The sequence below is a fragment of the Amblyomma mixtum genome, chromosome 4, assembly GCF_055824585.1.
Source record: "Amblyomma mixtum isolate Tamu chromosome 4, ASM5582458v1, whole genome shotgun sequence".
NCBI lineage: Eukaryota > Metazoa > Arthropoda > Arachnida > Ixodida > Ixodidae > Amblyomma > Amblyomma mixtum.
In genome coordinates this window covers 85,199,092-85,211,263 of record NC_143015.1, presented here as the reverse complement: position 1 = coordinate 85,211,263, position 12,172 = coordinate 85,199,092, and the positions used below count along the sequence as shown (strand labels likewise).

At 51.8% G+C, this 12,172-nt stretch overlaps 2 protein-coding genes across 3 annotated transcripts in view; one reads left to right on the top strand and one right to left on the bottom strand.

Moving 5' to 3' along the window:
• LOC149347280 (cytochrome P450 3A11-like) overlaps positions 1-9,605 on the bottom strand; it is a 113,501-nt gene extending 103,896 nt beyond the window's left edge. For both annotated transcript variants that reach the window (XM_089586973.1, XM_089586974.1), the window contains exon 1: positions 8,215-9,605. The gene's annotated coding sequence lies outside the window, so the exon portion shown is untranslated. The remainder of the gene's footprint in view (positions 1-8,214) is intronic.
• The window catches only part of LOC149347279 (uncharacterized), a 29,441-nt gene that overhangs the window by 16,062 nt on the left and 1,207 nt on the right, over positions 1-12,172 (top strand). The window contains exon 2 of the mRNA XM_089586978.1: positions 11,363-11,515. Within this exon, the coding sequence (XP_089443104.1) occupies positions 11,363-11,515 (153 nt within the window). The remainder of the gene's footprint in view (positions 1-11,362; positions 11,516-12,172) is intronic.

Below are 12,172 nucleotides of genomic sequence, written 5' to 3'. Positions count from 1 at the left end.
AAAATGAGTACTTAAAAGTGTTGCTGTGTGCCCGGAATTCAATTAAATGCTTGGAGTGTTGTGTTCTAGTGCTGCGGTGAGCTGAACGGGAGATGTAACTCTCACTGTTGATCTTAAAGGCTCCAGACAAGAGAAGATACAAATATTTGATGCGTGTATGCTTGGCGCGACTACTAATAGTGCTGAGACCAGCCTGGGTGAGAAGTTCGGATGGTGACTCGTGGCGCCGATATTTGTTACAGATGAACCTAACTGCCTTGCGTTGTATGTTTTCTAATTTGGTAATTAAATTATTTGTGTGTGGGAACCAGCATATTATGCTGTATTCTAAAATTGGTCGCACGAGGGATGTATAAGCAAACAATTTTGTGTCGGCTGAGGCGAAATTGATGGAGCGCCTTAATGAGCAAAGAGCGGAAAATGCTTTGGATGTTACGTATGCTATATACTTGTCCCATTTTAAGTCTGAAATGATTATGCCAAGGTACTTATATTTATCGACAAATGTTACTATGTTCTCTCCAATTTTATACGGGAAAGTGAGTGTTCTTTTTTTCCTTGACACGGTCATCCCAACTGTTTTTTCTAGATTTAGTGTCATCTGCCATTCCTGGCACCACTTCGATATTACTTCGAGATCGGCGTTTAATGTGATCTGGTCTTCTTTACTGTTAATGTTTTTATATATTATGCAATCATCCGTGAACATGCGAACAGTAGCCTCAATACCATTTGTTATGTCATTTATATATATTAGGAATAGAATCGGCGCTAATACCGTGCCTTGCGGGACCCCTGAAGTAACTTTTACGCACTCGGATGAACATCCTTCAAACTGAACAAACTGTTTGCGGTCAGAAAGATATGCTGTTATCCAGTCAGTAGTCGTATTAGTACCGAGAACGTTTTCGATTTTGTAGATGAGTTTGGGATGGGACACGCGATCAAAAGCCTTTGAAAAGTCGAGGAAAAGCATATTGATTTGTCCGCGCATGTCAATTGTCGATGCCAAGTCATGTATTGTTCCAATAGCTGCGTTGTTGAGGACAGACCCTTTCTGAAGCCATGCTGGTTATTGTTCAGTAATTCATTCTGTTCACAATAGGTTACAATGTGTTTAAGTATAATATTGTTTAGGGAAAATCTTGTGGAGTTTGCACGTGTGGGTAGATACCTGTTTGTAGTCTGCGCCAGTCTACCACCTCGTTTTTGGTGAGCCTTTTTTTCTGTGGGGCTGGGTAGCGTTTCCGCTGACCCCTGTAATGATCGATGACGTCACAGACGCGAGCGCCTCCACGCGCCATCAAACTGGAGGCCGTCTAAAGGTCAAACGTGACTACCGCCGGCACCACGCTGAAGGCTCAAAACCTAACGTAGTATTGCTTTTGCATTAAAATTGGCGGGGGCTTAGCTTTGGTTAAGCCTGGAAGGTTTGCGAAAGCAAACGCGCAGCGCCTCCAACTGAAGGAACGCAGTGCGCCGCGTCTACAGGTCACGCGTGGACAGGAAGGGAGGAAGGCCGCCACCCGTTCGGCGCGAAGCTACCGGCGCTTGTATGCCGGTCCTGGAGGAGGGCTTGGAGAGTCTCGTTAAATCTCGTACGGTGCCCGGATGCTCTCGTTTCAGTGCCCGGATGAGTGGAATTCAGTGCCCGGATGTTGGCTCTCGGTCTCGGCGTGACGTCACCACACTGCCGACAACGGGAGCTAAAAGTATTTCATGCTTAAAAGAGGTTGCATAAAGGTTCTCCAGGGGCTAAGTGAGCATGCTTCCACTTTTAGAAGAGGCGCTTCTTGGGAATGGTTACACGCCTCTCGTGCGCGAGAAAATCGAAGGAACTGTGCCATGGTTCAGCCATGCCTTTTACTGCGAAAGCAATACTACGCTCATGAACGGCCTTTCGCGTAGCGGCGGCCCGTATCCACGTTTGACCTTTAGAATGACCTCTGACGTCATACCAGGGTGAGAGATGGGCTACCAAGCCGATTAGTCGCGTAGCGGCGACCGGTAGCCACGCGTGACCTGTAGAAGCGGCGCACTGCGTTCCTTCTGTAGACGCGGCGCGCCGCGTTCCTTCCGTTAGACGCGCTGCGCTCGCTTTCGCAACCTACCAGGCTTAACCAAAGCTAAGCCCCCGCCAATTTTTTGACAGAAATTTCTAGAGATCACATTAGCGACAACCTCTGCATGCAGCCGCTATTGCGAAAGTGCTTCGAGCTGATTGCGCTTGCTTTGGTAGGCTTGAATTCTCCCTCGTCACAGCAGCGAGCGCCTGCGCTGCAAGCTTATGGTGTTGTAGAAAACAGCGGAAGACGACACAGTCGCGGCCGTGGTTCATGGACACGAACGCAGAGTAGTACCTCGTGTTGAACACGATTCTCAAGGTTGGCTGACACGCTTTGTACGAGGAACAACGCACGCAACACGAGAACCAACGCGCGCTGAAAGCTCGCTCCGGTGCGCTGGAGTATCCCCGGCTCTTCAACGTGACGTCAGGTTGGCCGACATGTACGAGGTTAACGAAATTTCCGGCCTGTAATCGGCGCCAGGCGATGGCCTCTCTGTCTGGTTATTTCAAACCACTTTAGACGATAAAAAAGATGACAAATGTAAGACCTGCGGAGCGAGGGGGACCCTCGATCATATAATTTGGCAATGCCCTGGATCCCCGGGTGCTGAGGACAATATTAAGAGTAGAGAAGCCTGGGAGGCCCTTCTGCGAAGCGAGGTCCCCGCCGACCAGAAACGAGCTGTCCGCCTGGCGGCTGAAGCCGCGAAGAGACAATGTATCTTCGCCAGTCTTTAGTCGCGGAGGTCCCGTCCCCCGTCCCCTAGGCCTGCGTGCCAGGGACGGGGAGTAGGGGGCCTCCTACATCGGTGGAAATAAAAGTTATCATCATCATCATCATCATCATGTACGAGGTTTCCCTCTCCGCTGTTCTCATCTCCTGCGCTCCCGCGGGGCGCGGGAGATTTAAACATCGCGCTTTCAATTGGTGATTGCGCCACTGTTCTAGCCAAATTCGAAGAAAACAATTTCACACACGTGATCAGCAACGACCCACTTCAAAACCCTAGAAAATTAGCTGATCTGAAAACCGCCTCAGTATCCCTTTAAAGCGTGGCTAAGGTGTCCACTGCTGGTTACAACAGACAACGGCGACGGCAACGGCGACGACGCGAAACGCAGAAACGGGCGCCAAAGATCTGCCCTCTAAAAGGCGCCCGTGTGCTGTGCGATGTTACTGCATGTTAAAGATCCCCAGGTGGTCGAAATGATTCCGGACCCCTCCACTGCGGCACCCCTTCCTACATTTCTTCTCACTTTCTGCTTCATCTTTCCTTATGGTTCGGTTTGGTTCGGGTGTCCACCGAAATACGGGAGACAGTTACTGCTCTATTTCCTTTCCTCAAAAAACAATATTCAATTTTCCATTTTCTCTACTCCTGCACCTCTTCTTTCTTTTTTCACTCATCTTTATCCCTTACGGTGCTATTTGGGCATCAATCGGGATAAGCGCGACAGTAATTGATCTGGGTCCCGGCCCACTCGTCTAATCCGGGGAACGAGGCGGCTCACGCGCAAGCCCGAGGTTTCGTCGACCGGGCAGTGAGCGCGCCCTCCGACCCGAATTTCACGAGGGACGGGTTAATTTCATTTCATGACATCACCCATCACTTTAGGCTGGAGAGGCGCGCATATCCCCCTCCCCACAAGTCGTTAACAAAAGCGCAGGAAGTCACCTGGCGCCGTCTTCAAACACGCTCCCTTCTCAATCCGGCTCTGCTTGCCCTCATGTACCCTGGCCAGTACGATCCAAACTGCCATAAATGTGGTGAAAGGGCCACCTACGACCACATTCTGTGGAATTGCGCAGATGATCCGCCTCCGGCGGAGTTGATACAGCTCCCTTCTCCCGAGCGGTGGGAGGCCGTGCCGGTCAGCTCGGACCCCAAGATCCAAGTGCGGGCAATCGAGCGGGCCAACGAGGTCGCCGCTAGCCATGGGCTAGCGGCCATCTAGTACGTGCCTCCGCAACCTGCTCTCGACGCAATAAATGTTTTACAATCCAATACTGCTTCATTTCGTCTCAGTTGCTGCTTCAATTCTCTTTAAAACGCAATTTTAATTTTTTGTGAGACCTCCACTACGCCACCTCTTTCTTTTTCTTCTTTGACTCCCACCTTCTTCTCTTCTCTTACAGCGTTGTTGGATGGATGGAAACAACATTATTACACAAAAAAAAAATCTTCCAGGGTGGTCCCCTACTGGTCCAGGAGTCCACGGGCTAGTGCTTCACGTAAAGCCCGATCCACTAGCCATTTCTGGCCGGCGGGCTGAGCGGTCCGTAAAGCAGCCTCCCAGGAAGAATGAGTGGGATTGGGGATGGGGGATACTGCCTTTGGGGAAGGACATTCCCAAAGGTAATGGAAAAGTGTGGATTTGGGCACGCCACAGGTGTTACAATCAGGAGGAAAGGTGGGATGAAAGCATGAGAGGCGGTGGGGTGAAATAAAGCAGCCTGTCTGTAATTGCCGCCATGTGGAGCTGGATAAGGGCGACAAGGTACTGTGGGGTGGTGGCAGTGTCATGCGGCTGAATTTGTAAAATGTGGTAATTTGGTGATATGTAGAGAGGACCGAAGGGGCTTCTTGCGCAGGGTTGGGTGCCTGATCCTCCGGGGTCCGGGAGGAGAGTTCCCGGGCCAGCGCATGAACGCGCTCATTACCGGGGATCGAGGCATGCCCAGGGACCCACGACAGAGTAACCGTTCGGTCGAGAGAGGTGGCCGTGGTAAGAATACGGTGTGTTGCCGGAGTCGCCACGCCCTGTAGGTAGTGGCGGTACGCGGCCTGTGAATCTGTGCAAATTTCTGTTATGTTTTTGTCAATGATGGAGTGGGCCAGAGCAAGTGCGATGGCGGCTCCTTCCGCCTCTGCAGGCGAATTAGTTCGAATAGTGGCAGCGGCCCCCACTGTGCCGTCTTCATAGGCTGCGACTGCCGTGAAATATCCTGGTTTAGAATTTTGTGCCGCGTCGACATAAAGGATATCGGAGCGGTTGCTGTATGTTTTCGTGTAATAGCTCGCTCGTGCCTGCCGCCTACCGTGATGGAGACTAGCACTCATATTGCGCGGTAGGGGCTTCTGATATATGTGATCCTGCGTGCGCAGAGAAATCATGTAAGGTGTAGGACTTGTTGGGGTGGGAATTGGTGGATTGAGACGTAGCTGTCGCAGTAGGCATTGTCCTGTTTCCGTGCGATTCAGGCGGACTAATTGGTTGGTGCGCTGAGCCTCTATTAATTCCATCACTGTATTGTGGGTACCAGTGGCCAGGAGACGTTTCGTGCTAACCGTCCGTGGAAGACGTAAGGCAGAGGTGACAGCCGTGCGTATTAGGATGTCTGCCTGTTGTCTTTGCCGCTGAGTGAGTATGTGGTATGGAAGGTGATATGTAATGCGGCTAATGATTAGTGCATTTGTCATATTGAGGGTCTCGCGTTCAGACAGCCCATGATTGCGTGCTGCCACCCGCCTGATAAGTGCAGCGACCTGTTTGGTCTGTCTCTGCAAGAGCTGAAGGGTGGCGGTTGCATCGAGTGTGTTGTTAATTAGAAGGCCGAGAATCTTCACCTGAGGCACAATGGGCACTGGATTCCCGTACATGTGCAGTTCAATCGGGGGGTCGCTCGGGAGGGGTTTCAGCTGCAGGAGTTCCGATTTATTTGGAGAGCAACGGAGGCCTGTGTTTGCTAAATGAGTGGTGGTGATGTCTATGGCAGATTGTAGGATATCCTGGGCTGTTCCAAGGGATCCTGCCGTTGTCCAGAGGGTTATATCATCTGCGTATATGGCTGTGTGGAGCCCTGGGACAGCAGCAAGGGCCTTTGCCAGTGGCGCTAGGGCAATGTTAAAGAGTAAAGGTGATAGAACCGCCCCTTGTGGGGTTCCCCGGTTAGGCAGGGGGAAAGGCTGGGAGGCAATATCCCCAAGGTGGAGGTCTGCCGTGCGCCCCTGAAGGAAGGCCCGAATATATTGCCATATGCGGGTGCCGCACCCCGTGGTGGCTAATGTCGTGAGAATATGGTCATGGCTTATTGTGTCGAAAGCCTTATGGATATCCAGGGCCAGTATGGCTCGCGTAGAGGCTGTACGACGCTTAGTGCAAAAGAGGGACTCTTTAAGCGCGAGAAGTACGTCTTGCGCCGAGATGTTTGGGCGGAAGCCGAATTGAACGTTTGAGAGAAAGCCTGTTGTTTCTAGGAATGGTTGCAGGCGATTGAGAATGACGTGCTCGAAGAGCTTGCCGACACAGCTCGTTAAGGAGATGGGGCGCAAATTTTGAAGAGTGAGGGCTTTGCCCGGTTTGGGTATAAATCGCATGCTGGCATGGGTCCAGGCTGATGGGAGCGTCCCAGCTTGCCAGTGGTTATTAAAGAGCTCCGTGAGTTCCTGGAGGGAGACATCGTCCAGATTGAGTAGTGCCTTGTACGTTATGCCATCCGGCCCCGGCGCCGTAGAGCGGCGAATACTAAAGAGTGCTCGGCGGACTTCGTTTAAGGTGATGTCGGCATCAAGTTCTGGGTTAGGTGGAGATAGATTGGGTGGATCTGCCGACTGAAGAGATGTGGGTATATAAGTGTCCCGTAGTTGGCCAATTACGTCGGTGCCCTTTTGGAGCTCTAGTTGTATTAGACGTTGTGTGTTTACTTGTGTCTGAGATTTAGTGGTTGTTGGATCCAAGAGAGCGCGTAGGAGGGACCACGTGCGTTTAGTGCTTAATGTACCCTTCAGGTCGTTACAAAAGGTTGCCCAGTTTGCGCGGGCTAGCATGTTCGCGTATTCTTCTGCCTCGCGAGTGAGAGCGGCTATGCGGAGTCTCAATTTACGATTGTGTCGCTGGTGACGCCAGCGCTTGAGAAGTCCCTGTCGGGCCTCCCATAGATGAGCCAGATGCGGATCAACCTGCGGTGCCTTAGGGGTATTTTTAATGCTTTTGCTGTTCGCCTGGATGGCCTTCACCAGACGGTCTGTCCAGTCAGTGACAGTACGGGGTTCTGTCGAATCAGTTGCCAAATATGAGCGCAATTTATCCCAGTCAGTGAGAAGCTGCGAACGAGGGTTGAAAATCTTGGATTCATAAGATATAATAGTGGAGACTGGAAAATGGTCACTTCCAAGGCTATCCTGGAGCACCGTGTGAGATTTAACGATTATGTTCTGTGTGGCCCATGTGAGATCGGGTGTGGTGTCGCGGGTGACGCTTGTGCCAATGCGAGTGGGTACGGTGGGGTTTGTGATCAGGCTAAGGTTGTAATCAGCCATTGCGGTAGAAATCAGATTACCTTTGGGGGTATCCGAGTTGTATCCCCAGTGCGTGTGACGTGCATTAAAATCACCCACCACAAGAAGGTTTGAGGAACGGAAGGAGCCCAAGATACCCGGAATAACTCTGCCTTTATCTTTAGGATTGCTGTATATGTTAATAATAGTGAGGCCATGTGTGTGTCCTGGTGAGCTTAGCTCTATCGCGGTATATTGAGTGCCCTTGCTGTCGGGCGTGTTTGTCGGTGTGCGGTCTAGTACCGGCATGGATGCGAGTGTCAAGATTGCCGTACGTGGTGTAAGGGCTGCCGTGTGATAACCGCGGATATGAATGCGATTTGTTTCCGTCTCTTGCAGAGCGATGACATGGGGGGGATTAGGGGAGTTTACTATATATGCGGCTAGTTGTGCTTGTTTTCGGCGTATGCTGCGGCAGTTCCATTGCCATATAATTGTTTCTGCTGGTGTGTTGGACTGGTGTCGCCGCCGACGTTTTCGCGTGTTATTGTTCTGCGCCATGTTGCTGGTCTGGATTGAGTGGATGAGGACAGGCAGCGGGTTGAACTGCGCGCTGCTTGCGAGGCAATTCCTGATGCGGTACAAGTTCGAAAAGCTTGTTGATGCCGGCTTCATGTTTTTCCAAGCGTGTGTTAATCGTAGCTTCTATCCTGTCAGCCATGGACTGTATCAACTGTGCCTGGGCTAGTATGAGCTGTTGCTGCATCGCTCCGAGTTGTTCAGCAACTATAGTATTTATTATGGTAGTGATTTCTGAGCGAAATTCAGCGGAACGTATGTACTGTTTAACCGCCTATTGAGGTGTAATAGGGGGGTCAGGGTTTCGAAAAGAGGTGGGAGTGGAGGCTGCTTGGACGGACAACTCACCGCTTTTAGCAGAGCCGGCTTCTTTCTCGGGTGTAGCGTTCCGGAGTGACTGCGTCTCCTGGGTCTCCTGGATGTGGGATGCGCAATCACTGGCTTTCGAGGTACAGGCCCGTGGCTCGGTGGCGTCTGTCTCGGTACCACTGGGCACCCGAAGGGGTTGAAGTTGTGTGAAATCGCGTTGTGAAGTTTTATATCCAGCGTTCACGGTGTCCGCACTGCCCTTTTCCGTGTGGTCATTGCTATCTTGGTTGTCCGACGGTTCTGAGGTCTCGGTCTCCATGGTCTGCTCCAAAGGTGTCTGGACACCCGTGGTGGCCACTGGGTTTTCCTTCCTCAGTGGTGGGAGGGGTGGCCATTGTTCTCTGCTCTTGTTCCAAGCTTTCTTTGGATGGATGGCGAGTGCCTTGCTTGGACCGTTTTTCTGATTCCCTTTCGGGGGAAGTGTTGTGCTGTTGTTATATCCTTGAAGTTCTCCCGGCCGGTCGGCTTGGGTTTGGTTAAATTTGGGCCGATGCTCAGTCTCGCGCTCCTGTTCAGTCTTGTTCTTCTGCGCATTCTTTTGCTTCTGCTCAGGCTTTTGGTTATTCTGCATTTGGCTCTGTGCAGCAATGTCTTTATAATGATACGCCTTCATCAGCTTTGCTTGTCTTTTTCCCTCTTGTGGTGTAGTTCTTCTGTCTTGCCGGGCAGTTCGTGTCAATGGTGGAGTGGTCCGATGTGTCGCAGACGATGCAGTACTTTTTGCAATCGACATGTCCTGGTGGAGGATTGCGTACTCCGCAATTGTAGCATCTTTTCTCCTGCGGAGTGGGACAAATGTCAGCACGGTGCCCTATTTTCAGGCAGCATCCGCAAACCTGCATCACTGGTCGGAATGGTTTGCACCTGTATTCGATGCCGCTGAGGTAGACAAACCGTGGCACTGCTTTGCCTTCAAAGGTATATAGACATGCCCCCTTGGTGCCGAAAGGCCTCGCTTGAATGATGTTGATTTGTTGGGGATATGTTTCCGTGCAGTTTAGTAATTCCTCTTCTGAAGGTATCGGTAAGGCGCCGGTAATGATGCCTTTACATGAGTTATCTGGTGAGGCTGCATAAGCGCTCATTGAATATTCCTTTCCTCCTAGATTGATTGCTTGGATGTTGCATATCTGTTCCGTGAGGTCCGGATCTGGGGTGCTCAGAATAGCGATGTTTTGCTCTGGCTTGATCCTGACTCTGGCCTCGTGGGTCAATTGGCGGCTGAGCTTGAATTGCAAAGCAGCAAGAAGTGACCTACCGGAGTTGTTATGCAGCGTCACCCCTCCACGGAGACGTATTACCACCTTGTAGTCATCATGCGGCAGCCTCGGTAATTTGATGGGGCGTGCGGGTCGTGATCTTTCGGCAGGTGTGTGCGCTTCGGCCTCCGTTACAGGTTTGAATCGTTTTTTGCGTGCGTCTATCATCCTGAACCATGGCGTCGCCTTCGGGTAGGCTTCAGTCCTGTCTCGTTGCGTCCCGTGCGGTAGGCCCCCCTCCGTTGTGTCGGTGGTAGAAATTCCGGGCATGGCGTCCTGGGTATCCATGTCGGCAAGTTCGTGGACTCCCTCCGCTGCCGTGGACAGCGAGCACGACCCGCTGTGGCTGGATGGGAAGGCAGCGGCGTCGGCCATATGAAGCGTTGACGTGGAACGCCGCTCCGCCGTGCGCCGCCTAGGCGGCGTTGACGTGGAACGCCGCTCCGCCGTGGGCCGCCGAGAGGGGTTAGGCTTAGTGCGGCGACTCCGCTTCGGAGATCTTCGTAAAGTGCTTGTGCAAAATACAGCGTACTCACGGACAAAGGAGTCCTCGTAAAGGTCCCTTGGGGGTTCACGAAAGCCTGAGGTAGGAATTTAGGGCGCTATGATGGGTAAGTGGGAAAATAAAGGCGAAAGTTCACAGCACCCATGTGAAGCGCGTCCGCTCCGCTCGGCTCCCCCTGGTGGTCTCACAGCGCTGTTCAGGTGTCCACAGAGATATCTGAGACAGATACTGCGCTTCCTTGCCTCAAAAACCAATGTAATTTTATTTTTATTTTTGTTCATAGCAAAAGCGACTACTATAGGTTTCATGAATGTATTCTTTTTTTTGTTTCTCTCTCGTGCTATTCGCCTACGTGGCATTTCTCCTATATATCGCTCGTGAATGATGTCATACCGTTTACGTGTGCATCACCATCGCCGCGGTCCGCTAGTAGACACTTTTAGTTGGCCGTACGTAACGGGCTTACGTACGCAACGCACACTACGTTGCGTACGGTACGAATGGCGCGTCCATCACACTTTTAGTTAGCCGTACGTTAGCGTCCTTCCGAGTGGACGTACCAAGCGCATCCTAAAATTCTCCGCTCTGCTTCTCCGCACCATCTGGCGCAAGAAATAAGAACTGATGCTTGAAAAGTTTTTGACATCAGCCAAGCCAAGCCTCTCGCCAATCCTCCTCCGGCCGTTCTCGCTGTTTTGTTTGCTTCAGGTTGTGATTCTCGTGTGCTCCGCGACTACCACAGCAGCTATCGCAATGCCGAGAAGCATTCAATTACTGGTAACGAAGCTGGCTGCATCGCGAGTCTTTTTTTTTGTTCCAAGAAAAACTATGCAAGCAGAAGAAAATGAAATAATTGACTAAAAGCCAGAGAAGTGCTCCGCCAGGTGTCGTTGCTACGAGGTAAACACAGTTAGGCCTATAGCTTGAAAATCGCCAAATTATTTGAAAAACAGGGGCTAGTTATCGCTTATACTTCTGCGTGTGGGCGAGAGTGTGCAAAATAAAAGCGAACCGCTACCATTTGAGCGAGCTATCCCGCCGGAGAATGCAGCGGCGACATGTTTTTATTTCGAAGCGGGCGAGCTGGGCGCCGCCATCTTGTCACCGCAACCCGTAACGTGCCCGTAGCGCACGCACGCAACGACACGATGCGTGCGTACGTACGCAAGCGGCCCAGCGGTACGGAACGTTCTGCGCATGCGCACTCGCGACCCGCAACGTTCCTGCGTACGTAACGCCGTTCCGTACGGCCAACTAAAAGTGTCTAGTGTCGTGCTCGTTAAGCGTTCGTAGCCGCTCGCTCGCCCCACCAGTATTGCTGACCGCTGCCACTTTGGGAGTTCTACCTTCACTACCGACGCAGGAGTACGGGATCCCAACTGTTCAAGAAGACGGTGACATGGACACGCCGCCCACCGCCTCACTCCTGATTGCCAGGCATCCTTCCCTGGCGGAGACTGAAGCCAGGCAGAGGCAAGCTGCTGGCAACTTCGACTCTGACTTGTCCTTCGTGGAGGTAAGCCCCCACTTCCTTCCAACGAACGCTGGTAGTTGCACTAAAACGCGAAGGTGCCTGCTGCTCTCCCGGCGTATGTTAGCTTCCGGCGACGATGTTCGGAAGTAGTCGTGCCAGTTCGATAGGGAGTTCCGATAGTGTGCTTTTGCTCCTCACGAAGCACAGAAACCAGTTGTCTGAACGACCAGGGCACCTCTCTTTGTTAAGAAACAGCAGGTTATCAAAGCGTGCGCGCATAAACGTGCATGCTCCGTTTGCATGTTAGCTCGGCCTACTTAGCGCATCATCATTAAGAGCGTAAGACGGGAACAAAGAGGGAAGACGAAAAGCCATTTTCATAAAATATTTTAGAACAATGCAGTGGTATGGAGCCCAGGTCGCAGCTCGCGCTCGCAGTCTGAGCTGTTCATTCACGTTATCGCAGTTTTACCGCAGATGCGAAGTCACAGGGAAAAGCGGCTTGTATAGATAATGCTGAAAATGGGTGGTAGACTCTAAGCCCACACGCCTTCTGAACAAGACGCCTTGGCCGCCTGCTTTGCACTGTGCTCGAGAAGCGTCCACGGCAACGCCTTTGCGCGTCCTCATTCTGCCGCGGCCGATAGTGGTGCCGGCGTTCCTCTTACATGTGCGGCATGTTATTTCTTAAATTGTGTA